This window comes from Manis javanica, chromosome 2, assembly GCF_040802235.1.
Source record: "Manis javanica isolate MJ-LG chromosome 2, MJ_LKY, whole genome shotgun sequence".
In the NCBI taxonomy this organism is placed as follows: domain Eukaryota; kingdom Metazoa; phylum Chordata; class Mammalia; order Pholidota; family Manidae; genus Manis; species Manis javanica.
The window spans coordinates 20,474,339-20,492,167 of NC_133157.1; the positions used below are offsets into that span (position 1 = coordinate 20,474,339).

Consider the following 17,829-nt stretch of genomic DNA (forward strand, 5'->3'; position numbering starts at 1 on the left):
ACTAGTTTTATACATCCGATTCTGCTCAGACTAGAGGAAAGGGCGCTTAGTAGCTGTGAAATTGTGGGCACATCATTCTACTCGTGTTTTAATTTCTGAAACACGGTCATCATCACTCCCTCATAGATTTGTTGTTTTTTTTTTTTAACATGGAGGAATGTGGAAACTTTTATAAAATGCTGGCTGGCAATATACACATAGTGTTCATTCCAAATCATGCAATGAATGTTTCATATACATTCAATCCCGATTGTTGGGTTGAAAAGCAGAGGCTAAAACTGTACAAAAATCCAAATGTTCTCAAATTCGGTGCAGCCTCTTTCATCTCATTCATTTTAATTTCAACCACACCTATCGGGCCTGTGTGGGCCAGAGGTCCGCTCCCAGCAGCGGCTGGGCCGGCACTGGCGGAGTTCGCTCGGGCCTGGGTCCGGACCGCAGGCTCCCCTAAAGATGACAGTCCGCGCTTGCTTCTGTAGTGCTTGGCACCGAGCCTCCGACGGCCTCGTCCCCCCGCGGCAATTCTGCCGCGGTTCCGGGGTCCTCGCGGGACGCTCCTACCAGTTCTCGGGAGTTGGGTCCTCGACGCTTTTCCCGCCGGTAGAGGGAGATATCCAAGGCAGACGGCGCTGGGCAGAGAAGCCGGAAGGCTGGAGGAGGCGCGGGCGGGCGGGGCGGCAAAGCGGGCAGCTCAAGGCGCGCGCTCCCGTGAACGCGGGAGGGAGGCGGGGGCGGAGCGCGCGCGGCAGCCAGGAGGGGCCGGGAGGCGGAGTCTTAGGGCGACTGCAGGAAGAGGGCGCCCTGGAGCCGAGCAGGCGCCGGATGAGGGCGGGACCACGGTGGAGGGGGCGGGGGGAAGGCCTTGACGCTAAGGGGTGGGGTGAAGCGAAGCGGGGACGCGCTTGCGGGGTGGGGAAGGCGGGGGCGCGGCGGTGGCGGGAGCGTCCACGGTCTCCGCCCGTTTCCCACTCTCCTTCCACCTCCCACCGGCTGGGACTCCGGAGAGGCGCCGTGTGCCAGTTCCCGGAGCCGCCCTGCAGCCGCCGCCTCCTTCCTCCGCTGTGGTGAGCCCGTCAGTCTCCGCAGTGTGCGCTCCTCCGTCTGGGCCATGGATGGGTAAGTACTCGGCGGCGCGGCGGCCGAGCCAGGCGGCGCTTGCCCGGCTTCCTTTCGGCTCTCGGCCGGACGTGCCGAGGCCGGGGAGCCGGGCGCCGCGCCGGCGGCTGGGGGACTGGACGGGCCAAGCCCGACGACGGGGCTTCCGGGTGCGGAGGCTCTTCTGTCCCCGCGGGGCGACCCCGTAATGTCCACCCCTTAACACCCTCACACCCGGAAGCGCTGGAAAGCCGGGTGCAGCCGCCGGGCGCGGGGTCCGCCCTCCGCGCGGAGAGTCCGGGGAGCCCGGCCCTGCCTCCCGACAGACACTTCCTCTCAGAAAATGGTGCGCGGCGCTGGGGGAGGTGGAGGCGGCGCTCGGGGCGGGCGCCCCCCCGCTTGGGGAGTTGCTGTTTACCGGTGAGGTTGGGCGATTGCTGGAGCTTGCGGGGAGCCAGGTGGCCGCGGGGTGGCGGCGACGGTGAGTGCACGCGTCGGTGCTCGTCTGGGCGGCGACCTGGTCCCGCAGTCAGGGCTCCACCGGAGTCTGGACAGGCTGGGCGACCGGCCGAGGTCTCCAGATCCGCGGTATCCGTCTGCCAGGCATCTGGGCTTGATGACCGTGAACAGCCCCCACCCCCACCCCGAAACTTCGTGAATTCCCTGCCATGTGTGTAAAATACTGTGTAAGTGCAATTTTCGGGAGCTTTCAAACCTCTAAAAGTAAATGAGGTCCGTGGCCAAAATAAAAAGATTTGGAATTCTTGGTATAAATCTTTCGCGGGGGACCCAAGGATAGGAGGTGGGACCTGACGTATTTTAATGATAAAGGAAGCAGCCAGATTAAGATCTTCGTGGATGAATCGAAGGTCGTAGAATATGTATATCAAGATTAAAAAAAAAAACCCAGCTCTGTTAGAGACTACAAATCCACTTATTTATTCTCAGTATGCGTTTGACGTTTTCTTTGGCTTTTTACTTCTTTTGATGACAAGATTTAGGTACACCTCTAGGTTGTAGAATATTTATGGAACTTGCTTGAATAGTAAAAACCCTGTACATATTGCCATATAGTTGATGATTGTTGCGCTGTGTAAAGACGATGGAATATTCCAACACTTTTTGCCTTCATTAGATTTCATTTGTCTTAGTTTCACGTCTTAATATTACGTCTATGTGATACATTGGATTAACTCATTTGAATGCAGATTGAACACTACTGCAAACATTAGACAAAGTGCAATTTTAGATTTCATTTATGGTTGTAATGTTCCTTATCGTTTAATTTAATTGAAGCTATTTTTGTTTAATTGAAGCGTCCCTGAGAACACTGTTGAAAACTCCTTTCTCAGCTTATCAGTTACACTTCATGTGTGCAAAATTCTGCTATTTTAGTTATTTGTGTAATTATGCCAATATTTCAGTTCTTCGAAGGTTGTGAAATTAGTGTTTAATTTTATGTAGTAAGTTGTTGTTAGACAACTTGACTTGAGATAGGTAAGGAGGCTACTTTTTTTGTATTGGAAAATTTATAGTGGTAATAAAGAGGACTCGGGTTATGTGTCATGGCTGTTACACTTGGACAACTGAAGTGCAGACTTACTCTTTTGCATAGTGTTTAAGAGTAACTCTTCACCTTACATATAATTTCAAAGCTAAGAATTGAGTTTACTGATTTAAATATGTGGGGCAGAAAGATACTGGAGGTAAGTTCATTTGGGAATTAAAATAGAAGCAGTATTTCATCTTTGCAACAGGATCAATACCGTAGTATTTTTTTTATGCACACACATGAGTTACTTATCACATTTAAATTTCAGACTAATGAATTTCAGGTGTCAAGAGTCTACAAGGAAAAACAAAAAAATCTACGTGGTTGTAGTTTAAAACAAATGCACATACTAAACTGAGAGTCCTGTTTATTTACTTTTATTAATGAAGATACAAGTTACTAACAATATATAGATTAGTTATAGCTTTCTTAGGCGATCTGGAGACAAACCTAAGTTGAAGACAGTTTCCTTAAGGTTAGAAGAGATGTATTTTTGTTTGGCACAAATTTATAGGGGTTTTTACACCTTGGTGTTAAGGGATTTGGTTATGAACATAGTGAATTTTTACTTTCAGGAGGATAATTAAATTTCTACATTTTCACACAGCCTGAAAAAGGTCCTTTTTCATCATATTGGATAATCAAAAAATAACAAACCACCAGTCAACATATTTTTCTAATACCTCCTCAAATCCCATCTGTCTTGTGTGTGTGTATGTGTTCATTTCCTCCTGAGATAATTTATGCTTAAGTACAGTTTTGATATGGGAGAACTATTTTAAAAAGCAAATCTTTGAAAATTTTGATGTATGGAATTTGATGTTTGTATTTTAGTTCTGATATATTATCTTAGCTATATTTTGGTGACCTGTTTTGGGTGACAGATACATGCACGATACCTTCTACTTCTGTAAAATCCACTCACTGGTTTGTTTCATTTAAAACTTTAAACATAATTCATACCAGTAATTTAGAAGAATGAACCTCGCTGATTTTAAGTTTCAGTGTGGATTTGTTAAAACAGAGGTAAATGGATAATAAACACATTCTCATTCAAGCACAGCAATACTTTTCTAGAACTAAGAATTTGATTTATTATGTTTCTTATATTGCTGTTAAAGCTTTGCTTTTACCAAAAAATTCTGCTGTTGCTGGGCTATTCCATCACTTTTCTTTATATTAACATTTCACAACTCATTACATTCTTATTTTTATTATGTTATTATAATGCTTTTCTTTTTTTCTTTAATCTTATTATCTCTGTCTTTTAAAAACTTGTTCTCTAACTTTGTTTTCCATTTTCTCTTTTTACTTTTTCCATACAGTGTTGTTACAGATCTTATAGCAGTCGGTTTAAAGGTAGGAATCTTTTTACTATCCTTTCATAAGCATTTAAAATCTTAGTTTTGGCATTTTTTTCCCCAGTGGTGTAATCATCTCACTTGTTCATAAAATTATCTGTTTTACTGTGTGATAATCATCTTTCCTTTTTATTTTGCTCCAAAATAAGTAGAACTGTAGCTAATTTTGGGTTTTATATAATATAAAGAGGTGGTGCTACAAAGTTATGTTGTGTATCTAAAACGTGAACAAAAAATTTGGTCGAAACTTTCACTGCAGCCATCAGAGTATTTTTGTTTTGTTTAAAGCAGTTAAATGTAACCTAGGCTCTGATTTATTTTCCTATCATGTCTTTTCTTGGATGTTTATGAGTAAGAATAAGAGCAGCTCAAGTTTAATTCCTACTGTGTGCCAGCTGCTTTACATGTATTTTTACTGATTATTGTAACATTCCTTCAAGGTAGGTATTAATATTCCCATTTTAGAGCAGAAAAAATAGGTTCAGAAAGTTTGTGTTCAAAGTGTGGTGCACTGGAGTTCAAACTCAGTTTTTCCTGGTTCCAAAGCTCTATCTTTTTTTTTCATTATCCCTAGCTATCAATATTGAGGGTTCGCCTAAAAGGTGAACAGCAGGAGAACTGGATAATTAATATTTTATGGTAATAATCCTTCTAAATTATAAGTCATTTCAGTTTTATCAAAGTCTTATTTCTTGGATTCTAAAAATAGAGTAAACAGTGTTCAAAATATAAGGCTTTTAAAATATAAAAGGATGTTTTAAGGTTTCCTTTAGCGATTTGGTATGGATATAACTGAGATGAGAATCTTGCTGTAGAGGCCACTTATAGTTCAGATTACTGTAGAAATTAGGAAGAAATAATTCGTTTGTGTTTTATATGTTTTATGTATGACTTTCTGTCCATTGTCTTCCTGCTACCAGTCTCAGTGCTCATATATTTGCACTTACTGAATCTGATTGTGGTGCTCATATTCTTAGAACATCTTAGAAAATAAGCATAAATACAGCAAACAGCATTTGAAATTAACAGTAGGATGTCCAAGATTAGCATAATTGGGAGCTACTGCTTACACTGTCTTTTGCAGTTGGGTGGAGTTAGCTTGCTTTGGCAATCTTTGAACATATTTTATGAGTTGAAAATAAATGGAGAAGCCTCTTTTGGTGAGTTGTGCTCCCCCTCCCCCCCATATCTAAGTTAGTTTCACATTTGGGAATGACATTCAGATATAGAAACTGGAGGCTCATATGCAGGATCACTTTTAGTGTCTCTGTAGGTGCCTGTGAGAGAAGGGATATTTAAAGTGAATATTGTTTTGGTCTTACCAAAATAAAACTTGTGAATCTAGATTTTATCTGGGAAAATGAATACATGAGACATTTAAAAGACTTACCATTTTGGAGTTGAGAAATTTTGTTTGAAGGAAATTTTGTCTTGCCTGTTTCATTGTGGGGGAAAATATATCTTGATGGTAAATAAAATAATGGAAATGTTAGGCACAGAAACCTTATTTGAATGCACAATAGGGATTTCTGACGACCTGTTTTGCAACAAACACTTTGAAAACAAAGATCAAATTCTACTCTGAAGAAAATATAACCCGATTAGTTGATTCGGCAATCTATATTTTTATAGACTTAAATACTGGAAATGTCCGTACAATTATTCATTATATGGGCATTTCCCATAAGATTGTTCTGCATCTTTCTTGGATCCATCCAAAAAAGTTGAGGTATGAAGTAATAGGCCAATAAGACTCGTATTTTGTCTAGATTATATAAACCAAAACTACTGAATTTAAGTAAATATAAACATCAAGAATATAAACTTACCTTCTTCAATTTGCTGTCTGAATATAAGGATACAACACATTGCAGCCAGTGGCAAGAGTGGATTTCAGGTTATGTTCTGTAAGTCACTTCCCTAGATTCAGAAAAGTAATATGGATTACATTTTTAAAGAATTGAAAATACCTTTGTATATGAAACCCATTATTTTAGAGGAAGAAAACTGAATTGTTTTTAGAGATTAAGTGATTCACTAGAATGTGTCATGAGGGCAGAGATTTTTGATATTTTCTTCAGTACTGTGTTTCTAGTGTATGGCACATAATAAGCTCTCAAAAATACTTTTTTTTTTTTTTAAATACTTGAATGAATGTCCAGTTGTCTCACAACTAGTTAGGTGACAAACTTAAACTGGAACCCAAGCCTTTCTAGTATTTCTTCAGTTAGGTATATCTGCTGGTAAGGGAGAATTAAATTCTTTTTTTTTAGATTGGAATTTTCTTGTAGACAGGTAAACATTTTCAGGCTGTTTAGGGCTGTGTTTGAGATTTACTTATACCTAGTTGTATACCCTCAATGCTCTATGCAGGGTATAAGTTTTTGGCCTTGACTAAATTGGACAAGAAAATTAAGAAAGCTTTAGGTACTTCTTATGAAATGTTTGCTTAATTTCCTCATGTTACTTCATATTTTGAAATGCTTTTAGAAACAGAATTGCCATTCTTACTTTTTAATTATTTTAAATGATAGTCATCAGCCAGGTGATTATGAGTGATAATTGGGCATGTTTCAAGAACTTTATTATACCAGATAAACCAAAGTATCAGCATTGTGGGTAACATAGCTTTTTGTGTGTGTACATAAGTGTATTTTAGATTTCCAGCTAATAATTTAATTATTAGTAGCTAGTTTATCTTAAACTAAAATATTTCTCACATTCGTGGCTTCAAAATACTGTAGTAGCTATGAAAACAAATGACTTTTTAAAACAATGAACTCCCATGTTAAATATGTTCTAGTCTTTTTCAGGGTTATCTTCTTATTTTAAGTGATAAGATGAGTATAGAAAAACACACATGTTTAGAAAGGACTGTAATTTTAACAATTATTATGCTTGACACCATATAGGAAAAACAATACAGCATATTTAAATGAATTTTGAAGATCGATTTTCTATTTGCTTAACCAGGGGTTAGCAAAGGACAGCCTTTGGACCAAATCCAGCTTGCCACCTGTTTTTGTAAATAGCTTTGTTGGAGCACAGCCAGGCTCATGGTTTCCATATTGTCTGGCTATTTTCACCATATAATGACAGAGTCGAGTAGTTGTAGCAGAGACCATATTCACACAAAGCCTGAAATATTTACTTTCTGGCCCTTAACAGAAAATGTTTGCCAACTGCTGTGCTTGAACTGTAGGAAACATAGAAGCCTTTGCTAGAAATCTTTTTTTAAAATGAGCTGTCATTTACATTGAGGGAAGTGCACAGGTCTTTAGGGTATAGTGCAATAAATTTTGACAAATGTGTCTGCCTGTGTTTCCTACTCTCTAATCAAGACCATAGACCATCACTCCAAAAAGTTCCCTGTTGCCTTTTTCTAGACCCAATCTAAGCACCAGTTCTTCTTTCTACCACCAAAGATTAATTTTACCTGTTTCTGAACTTAATCTAAAAGGAATAAAATAATCATAGTTCATACAGTATAAAAGCCATTTGATATATGGTTTCTTTTTACTCAGCAAAATGATTTTTAGATTCATCCATGTTACATGAAATCAGTAGTTCTTTTTTATTTCTGAGTATTCCATTATGTGACTATTATCACAATATTTAAAAATCCATTCTAGTGTTTATGGACATTTGGGTTCTTTCCAGATAATGGGCTATTATTAATAAAGCTTTATAAACATTTGTGTATGTCTTTGGATAGATGTACATTTCATTCTACACCATGCCTAGGAGTAGAATTGGATCATGTGTATGTTTAACTTTTTAAGAAACTGTTGAACTATTTTACAAAATGTACCACTTTACACTCTGGCCAACTTGGTATTAGAGTTCAGGTTGCTCCACATTCTTGTCAACACTTGGTATTAACAGTCTTTCCTTTGGCCATTCTAGTGGGTATAACTAGAGTGACTAGTAGTATCTCATAGTTATAATTTGCACTGACTTGATGTCTAGTGGTGGAGTGTACCTTCTCATGTACTTATTAATCATTCACTTACTGTTTTTAGCATCTGTTAAGACTTTTGCCTGTTCTTTTAAAGTGGGTTTCTTATAGACAACATAAAGTTAGGCCACTCTAACAATCTGTCTTGAATTGTATATACACCACTATATATGTATATAGTGGGTGGTGGGAGGTCTTTGTCTATTTTTTCACTATCTTTAATTTTTACAGTTAATTCAAGTTCTCTATTTACCCTCACAGTAATTTTGAGATTTTATATTTTTGTAGAATACATTCATTATTGATTTCATAAACTTATTATTTTGCAGTTTATAGTACTTATGTTAATTTTTAGTCTGTAGTTTTTAGTTCCTTTTTTATTCTGAATTGTTTATTACTTCTCTCTCTGATCAGTTATGCCAGAGGCTCGGTTATTAATGTTTTAAAATAATCAGCTTTTGGGTTTTATTGTCATCTTTGTTTGATTTTTCAGTTCTTGACTTCATTGTTTTCTATTTTTTCAGTGTTTTTCTTCTTTCATGTTTATCTGGCTTTGCTGTTCTTTTTCTAACTTTTTGTATTACATAACTAACTCATTTACCTTAAAAATTTCTATTTCCTCAGAAATGTGTATAGAACTCTTAAGTTTATCTTAGTACTAGAGTTGTATCCTAGAAGTTTGGATTTGTGTTTTCATTTTCATTGTATCTAAGTATTTTTACATTTTCCTTATGATTTTTAAAAATTTTCACTTTTAAACCAAGGTTTGTTCAGTGGTTTAAAATATTTAATTTCCAAACATGAGCTACACTTTTGTTACTGTTTCTAATTTTATTGTAGAGAACATAGTCTGCTCGGTATATTCATTTAGATAATATTGAGACATGCAGGAGTTGGCAAACTGTGACTTGAGGGCTAAATAGAGCTCACTGCCACCTGTTTTGATACATCCCATACACTAACATGCTTTTTATACTTCTAAATAGTTAAAAATAATAAAAAGGTTAATATTCTGTTTATAATATTTTGAAAAAATAGATGAGATTCAAATTTCACTGTCTGTAAATGTTTATCGGAACATAACCATGCTCATTGATTTTCATATTGGCTATGGTTGCTTTTGTGTAATTGTGACAGAAACTGTATGGTTCATAAAGTCTAAAAATACTCTTTGGCCTTCTACAGATAAGAGTTTGCCAACCTGACATAATGTCTATTTTTGTAAATATGTATTCTTAGCTGTATAACTGCTTCTGTATTCAATATATCTATAGGTGAAATTACAGATTGTATTATTTGTTTTTTTCTGGTCATATTTTGTATATTTGGTCTATTGGTTTCTAAGAGCAATGTGTTAATGTTTCAACTCAACTGTTGATTTGTCTTTTTCCCTTATATTTCATTATCATAATCTAGAATTTTAGTTCTGAATTACAAAAGACATATTTTCTCTAGACCTCAGATTTTCTTTTGACAATATAAACTTCACTAAAATGCCTGATTACTTTTGTTTTTTTATATGTCTTGTATCATCTTTTAGCTTTGTTTTTCAAGTGATTTGAGTACTTTTTAAAAAAAAGTTTATAACGTGTTTGTGTTTATGACAAATCTTTGTGTATAGTAAGGCTTTATATCTCTGCAAATATTTTTAGGCAAGAACAGGTTTAAAAAGCTTCCTTCCAAGTTGTCAACCCTCATTGAGACTATTGGATCCTCAGTGGCAGTTGGTAGCCACTCATCCCATCACCCCCATATACCACTTCATGTTGGCTTTCAACCTTCTCAGGGTTTTTCTCTTATTACTTTGGTTTCTGACATCCACACATCCTCCAGCTTCAACAGTTTCTCCACAGCTGTTAGTTTATAGCTTTGGGGATGTGAGTTTATAATACCTGCTAGTTTCAGGCTTCAGATCAACTACTGAGTACAGCAGGTACAAAGGACAGAGGGTCAAACAAGTCATGCTAGTTTCAGGCTTCAGACCAACCTATTTATTACCTCTATAGCCTGACAGTGGATGAGGCTTAAGACCTACCAGTATATTATCTACCACAATGAATGCAAAGGACCATGAACTGTGTAATATTATTGTGCGACTTTAGAATTCCATCAATGAAGAGATGATTCTGAAAATTTCCAGGGAGGGGAAAAAAACAAGTCAGCTTCAAAGCAATGAATGGGTAGACTTACCAACCTACACTATGTGCTGGATAAAAATGGGAAAATGTTTGTAATTTTCTTAGGAAAAATCATTTTTAACTTAGAATTCTTTACTAAGTCATGTGATTAGTTGTGAGGGTACAATTATGAAGATAGAGTTTTCAGACATGCACGGACCCAAAAAGCTTACCTTAAAGCTTAAAATAATGTTTACCATCATTGTTTAGGTAGTTATTTAAACATGTATTCCAACAAAATGGTAAGCTAAGGACAAGAAAGACAGAAGTTAAAGAAAAAAGTTGAGCCAACCCAGAACAAAGGTGAAAAGACTCAGGTTAACAGCTGTTCAGAAGACCTCGAAAGCATTCTGTGCTGAAGCAGGAGGAAAGAGGGTTTTAAGGAGATGTTGGGAAGAAAAATTAGGACTATGTAGAATGAATGGTGTCATGAAGAGTTTGGGGAAAATTTGATGCTACAATAACGGACGATGGTGTGAAGAAAATAAGAGCAGTTAAAAATGTCACAGAAAACAACAACAACAACAAAAAACATGGTCTATGAACTAAATTAGAATGTGGCATGGTGTTAAGAAACTGATGGCATATAATAAAGAATCCATTTAATCTTGATTCTAGGAACAGTCTTTTTCAAGTGGTTCTAAGGTTGTGACATTAGATCATAGCATAAAAAATGAAATGTGCCAGAATTTCCTTGAACAGTATTTATAAAGTCAGAAAAATGTAATGCTGTTTATTGATTTTCAACTTTGAGTCAGATGTTGGACAGAACATGAATGGACAAAGCCTAGAATGCTATTGTTGCAGGGCATAATGTAACAACCATAAAAATGGAAAAAATAAAAGTGAAGCTGGCAAATGCAGAGGTAAGGAGAGAACAGATTACTAACACCCATACTTTGTCTTTCAAAATGGAGAATCCGAAAGGTAATGTCAAATTGACAAAATATATATGAAATAGAAACATAATATTTAAACTTGAAAAATACTTACATGAGAATTAAATGAATATATTTCAAATATTGAGAGGACAGAAGAGAAATTCTGAAGTTTATATATTAGAGGCCAGTTGATTTATTTTTGAAGTTGATATTTCAAAAGTAATGGTATAAGCATACTATCTAGGGTTTTGGGGCAGCCATAGCAGAAAAGATTGGGTTTGGGGTGGAGAGATTTGCTGTTATCATATGAACGCCTTTGCAGTATTTGATTTGTTACATACATGTATTTGATAAAAATAATCAAATTCATAAATAAAAGGTACAAGAAGTGAATAATTCAACAAAAAATAAATTCAACTTTGTGTATACAGAGAACACTCATTCTCAGTGCTGTCTTCCTTTCCCACAAGGTAATATTTTATCAGTTTTTTCTTTATACTTCTCGTACCCTTTTTATGCAAATAAATGCAAGTGTACATTTTTTTCTTCCTTTTCTAATACAGAGGGCAGCAGGTTAATATACACTGTTCTGTGCTTTGCATTTTTTTTTTTTTTCACTAAAACATAGGGAGTCTTCCTTAAAGATTCCCCCATGCTGATTTTTTAACAACTGTAAAATTTTTTGTGGATATAGAAGCTACTTATTAGGTCTTCTTTTGATGGACTGTTAATGTTATTTCCAACTGTGCTGTAATACACAGCTCATCAATAAACTTGCACATATGTCATTTCATGTGTATGCAGGTATATCTGTGAAGTAGAGCTCAGACATCGGATTGCTATATCAAAAGTTAAAATGTGTCTGTAGGTAAATAGTACCAGATTCACCTCTGTTTTATGCAGCCCAGTTCTTAGCAAGATTGTATTGTTGAACTTTTTGTAAATCTTAGTGAGAAATACTGTCGATTTAGTTGTATTTCTTTTATGAATGAAGTAAAACATATTTTTATATCTTTTAAATGCCATTTTTATTCCCTTGGCTTTGGGATGTTGGTTCTTGTCCTTAATTTTTCTATTGGCTCAATCCTTATCTTTTCAACTTTTAGAAGCTTTTTAAATTAGGGCGCTAAATCTTTTGTCTGTAATAAATTACAAATATTGCCCCTGTAATAAATTACAAATATTGCCAAACCAAGGTATTGACTTGGTTATGAAATTTTCTGCTGTGTGGAAGCTTTTGATTCTTGGGTAACTGAATTTATCATTAGTAGTAGCAGTGGTAGTAGTGGTGGTAGTATAGCTCTGGATTTGGGGTCATAGATAGGCTTTCCCTATCTGAGGGTTGGTTATAAAGGAACTCACTCATGTCTTCTAAAGCTTGTATGATTACTTTTTAAACTTAGATCTTGATTCATTTGGGGTTTATCCTGTTGTGTGGTGCAAGATATGGAGTCAACTTTGTCTTTTTCCAAATGGCTACTGAGTTGTCCAAATGGCATTTATAACAAAGTCCATTTTTTCCACTGTAAATTGATGATATATTTTAGTAACGTAGCTGTTGCTAATACAGTATCATGATCATGGATGTAAGACCCTGGGTATTCTAATTGTCAGGTTAACCTGAGCTAGAATGATAAGCAAAGTGGGAGGAAAACTTCCCTTTAAATAATAGATACTAAGTCCTCTATGTGTATATTTTTGCATGTAATCTGCCCAAAAACACTAATGAGGAAGGTGTTAGTATTGTCCTCATTTCAGATGTGGAAACTGAGGTATAAAGAGACCAAATACCTTATCTATCACGTAGTAAGCAGTGGAGCCAGGGTTTGAATCCAGAAGTTGTGACTCCATAGCCTGTGCCATGTAACCCATGTAACCCTACAACACTGTATCAATGTCTCTGATCATGTGGAGGTAGCACAGAGCCTTCAGTTTTCCTCACTTTCAAATCCATTGCTAATGTAGTAGCAGTAATGGCTGTGAAAATAGAACCCACAAGTGCTGCAATAAATATTAAGACTTACTTGGCCATTTGGGCTTAGTACATAGCCATAAAATAGTGTAGGAGCCTGGAGACTGCTGTCCTTAGTAAGACTGCTTGTAAGGTTGGCCCTTTGCTGGTGACTTAGCTGGTAAACAATTTCCTACAATGGTATGATCTGTTGTTCTTAAGAGGGAAAAATAGCTTATTGTATTTAGACTGTTTTGTGTAAATGATACAGTTTATATTTTCTTAAAGAGTCTGGAATTTTGCTGCATGCTTGGTAGAGGGTGTGTGTGTCACCAGTCCCCAATAAAAACCATGGGCAGTGAATCTCTAATGACCTTCCCTGGTAAATAACATTCCATATGTGTTATCACAGTTCATTGCTGGAGGAATTAAGTATGTCCCATGTGACTCTACTGGGAGACAGCTCTTGGAGGCTGGCAGCTGGTTTCCTTTGGATATGGGGCCATACACCTTTCTCTTTTTGCTGATATTGCCTTGTGTCTTTAAGTCTCAGCCATGAACACAACTATATTCTTAGTCCCGTTAGTCCTTATGGAGAATTGTTGAACTTGGCAGTGGTCTTAAAGCTGATACTAAACACTGACACTAAAATGTTTATTGTGATTTTGGCATTAGGAGTATGTGTGTGTGTATGAAACGGGTGGAGAGAGGGAGAGAATGAATGAGTGTATATAGAATTTGAGAGCCCTACAACTTGGAGAGGTTAGGAGCAACAGTAGCTAAGACAAAAACACCAGAGGAGAGTTTCCATCTGTACATACGGAGGGAATACTAACAGATTAACAGTGGTGTGTACTCAGTCACTGTTGCAGACAGGATCTTCATCACTGTACTGCTAGTGATGACATGTTTGAGCAATAGCATCAATAACCAAGGAGCAATTCATAGTAGCTGAAGAGAATCAAGACTTTTATACTGAGCTAGCACTACTGAAATTTTAGAATTTGTCATTCAAGAGAGGACTCTTTACAAAAATAAGCCATTTTCCTAGAAAGTTGTATAACAGTTTTGGATGAAGGAATAGCCAAATCCATAGTTTGTCATAGATTTCAAACCTCTCTCAATTATTGATAGAAAAGTAGACAGAAAATCAGCATTCTGTTCACCAATACTGCTTTTGTTCCCTCCCCCAGATTAAAAAAAGAGCATTTTATCTCTGTCTTCTAGGTCAGTGTATAAGAAGTCCTTTTAAAATGACTTTATTTAATATTAGATCAGTTTTACAGAAGAGGATACAAGCTTAGGATGTTTTGGTCACCTAATACTCTAGGTCTAACAGGTGAAAAGTGACGTGCTGGATTCAAAGTTTGTTTCCAAAGCCCATGCTGGTTTTTTTTTGTACACCATGGTGTCTTTTTGGCTTTAGGTAAATTAATATTCTGGATGGTATTTGACTAATAAGCACCATTATTTTTGGAAGTTGATTGGTCTATCTAGGACATATAGTATACCATTTTATTAGAATTAGAGATGGAAGCATAGCTTCCAGTCTACTAAAGCAGCAAAGTACGTTTGTAGTTTCACTAAGATGAGAAAGAGGTTGGAATACAACCCTGTTTTTGTAATACATTGGAATTCCATCTGTTGGGGCTTGTTAACATTAACTCTGATATCTTAATGTTCTTTTTCAAACTAAGGAAACATGAAAACTAGCCTAGGTTCATATGGTAGGCTATTTCAAAATTCAGAGGTGCCTGCAAATCACTAAATGATGCAAAAAGAGACTTTAATTTTTTATTAACATTTTTGGTATGCTAATGTGTTCAGTAATGGTCAGCAGCAGAATTGACCACAAATTCTCATGACATATGTTTGATTGAAAGACCTAGCTACGGAGCCTGAGGCAAATGTGTGTGTTGGTAAAATTTTTGAAGTTCATTATTTTTAAAATGAAAATTACCCTTTAATTAACATTTAAACATGTCAGATTTAAAAACCAGATACAGTAATCTCTGCCAATATTTAGGTGAATTTTCTTATACACATTTACATATATGCCCATGGCATATGTATGTTTGTATTATTATTTATTAATACATATTGTATTAGTGTGTATTTTATTACATAGTACATGTAGATCTAGTATATGGCTTTCAAAATGAGCAATGTTTTGTGAATTTATATCCAGGTTGATAGGTGTAGTGCCTCATTATTTTAATAACCACCTAGTAGTTCATTGGATGGATATACTGTCACTTGCTTAATCTCCTATTATGAACATAGTGATGGTTTAATATTTTGGCAGTTACTGTAGCAATTAAAAGGACTTTGAAATTGGCCTACATGGGTTTGATTCCTGACCCCAACTCCTAAATTTCTTTTGTTGTTGTTTTTTCAATTTTTTTATTATTAACATATCATTGATATATAATTTTATGAAGGTTTCTCATGACCAACATTGTGGTTACTACATTTACCCATATTATCAAGTCCACCCCACACCCCATTGCAGTCAATGTCCATCAGCGTAGTACAATGCTGTAGAGTCACTACTTGTCCTCTCTGTACTATACTGCCTTCCCTGTGCCCCCCCTATATTATGTATGTTAATAATGCCCTTTAACCCCCTTCTCCCTCCCTCTCCACTCTCTTCCCTCTGATAACTGCTAGTCTCTTCTTGGAGTCTGAGAGTCTGCTGCTGTTTTGTTCTTTCAGTTTTGTTCGTTGTTACACTCCACAAATGAAGGAAATCATTTGGTACTTGTCTTTCTCCGCCTGGCTTATTTCACTTAGCATAATACCCTCTAGCTCCATCCATGTTGTTGCAAATGGTAGCATTTGTTTTCTTCTTATGGCTGAATAATATTTCATTGTGTATATGTACCACATCTTCTTTATCCATTCATCTACTGATGGACACTTAGGTTGCTACCATATCTTGGGTATTAAAAATAGTGCTGCGATAAACATAGGGGTGCATATGTCTTTTTGAATCTGGCATCTTGTTTTCTTTGGGTAAATTCCTAGAAGTGGAAATCCTGGTGAAATGGTATTTCTATTTTGAGTTTTTTGAGGAACCTCCATACTGCTTTCCACAATGGTCGAACTAAGTTACGTTCCCACCAGCAGTGTAGGAGCGTTCCCTTTTTTTCTGCATCCTTGTCAGCATTTGTTACTCCTTGTCCTTTGGATGGTGGCCATCCTAACTGGTGTGAGGTGATATCTCATTGTGGTTTTAATTTGCATTTCCCTAATAATTAGTGATGTGGAGCATCTTTTCATGTGTCTATTGGCCATGTGAATTTCTTCTTTGGAGAACTGTCTCTTCATATCCTCTGCCCATTTGTTAATTGGGTTATTTGCTTTTTGGGTGTTAACCCCTTGTCAGGTATGTCATTTATGAATGTATTCTCCCATACCATAGGATGCCTTTTGGTTCTGCTGATGGTGTCCTTTGCTGTACAGAAGATTTTTAGTTTGATGTAGTCCCATTTGTTCATTTTTGCTTTTGTTTCCCTTGCCCGAGGAAATGTGTTCAGGAAAAAGTTGTTCATGTTTATATATGCAAGAGATTTTTACCTATATTTTCTAATAAGAGTTTTATGGTTTCATGACTTACATTCAGGTCTTTGATCCATTTCAAGTTTACTTTTGTGTATGGAATTAAACAGTAATCCAGTTTCATTCTCTTACATGTAGCTGTCCAGTTTTGCCAACACCAGCTGTTGAAGAGACTGTCATTGCCCCATTGTATATCCATGGCTCCTTTATCATATATTAATTGACCATATATGCTTGGGTTTATATCTGGCTCTCTTTTCTGTTCCTTTGATCTATGGGTCTGTTTTGTGCCAGTACCAAATTGTCTTGATTACTGTGGCTTTGTAGTAGAGCTTGAAGTTGGGGAGCATAATGCCCCAGCTTCATTCTTCCTTCTCATGATTGCTTTGGCTATTCAGGGTCTTTTGTGGTAACATATGGATTTTAGAACTATTTGTTCTAGGTCATTAAAGAATGCTATTGGTATTTTGACAGGGATTCCATTGAATCTGTAGATTGCTTTGGGCAAGATGGCCATTTTGACAGTATTAATTCTTCTGATCCATAGCACAGGATGTATTTCCATTTATTGGTGTCTTATTTAGTTTCTCTCATGCGTGTCTTGTAGTTTTCAGGGTATAGGTCTTTTTCCTCCTTAGTTAGGTATTTTATTCTTGTTGATGCAATTGTAAATGGAATTGTTTTCTTGATTTTTCTTTGCACTGGTTCATTGTTAGTATATAGGAATGCCACAGATTTCTATGTATTAATTTTGTATTCTGCAACTTTGGTGAATTCAGTTATTAGTTCTAGTAGTTTTGGGGCAGATTCTTTAGGGTTTTTTATGTACAATATCATGTCATCTGCAAATAGTGACAGTTTAACCTCTTCCTTACAACTCTGGATGCCTTATTTCTTTGTGTTGTCTGATTGCTGTGGCTAGGACCTCCAATACTGTGTTGAATAAATGTGGGGAGAGTGAGCCAACTCTTTGTAGTGTGATTTGTTACTTAATTCATTTGTGCTTTAGTTTCCTTGTTTGTAAAATGATGTTAGGTTTTCCAAGTCTTTGCTATGAGAAATCTAAAAAATTACAAGGTTTTGTTTATGTATGTATGAGAAGAGGGACGTTCCAATGATTGGCTTCAAAGGAACTTACAAGTATATATATATATATATATATATATATATATATATCAGAAAATAGGTGTCAATGTAAGTATTACTATCAGGGCAGTAAATTGTTAGGTGTGACAACTAACTAAAACCCAGACCTTTGCTACTTTTTCAGGATATGCTCCTTTGTTAGAAGTA

The 17,829-nt window shown here is 36.7% G+C and overlaps 1 protein-coding gene across 7 annotated transcripts in view; it reads left to right on the top strand.

The window, feature by feature from the left end:
• The first annotated feature begins 690 nt into the window (after positions 1-690).
• PTBP3 (polypyrimidine tract binding protein 3) overlaps positions 691-17,829 on the top strand; it is a 95,283-nt gene continuing 78,144 nt past the window's right edge. For 2 of the 7 annotated variants that reach the window (XM_017677275.3, XM_017677277.3), the window contains exons 1-2: positions 692-1,116; positions 3,973-4,006. In XM_017677275.3, coding sequence (XP_017532764.1) covers positions 1,109-1,116; positions 3,973-4,006 — 42 coding nt within the window. In that variant the 5' untranslated portion in view covers positions 692-1,108. Of the gene's footprint in view, positions 1,117-1,261; positions 1,782-3,972; positions 4,007-17,829 lie in introns of those variants that run through there. The other 5 variants (XM_017677278.3, XM_017677279.3, XM_073226137.1 and 2 more) reach the window with 4 other exon arrangements.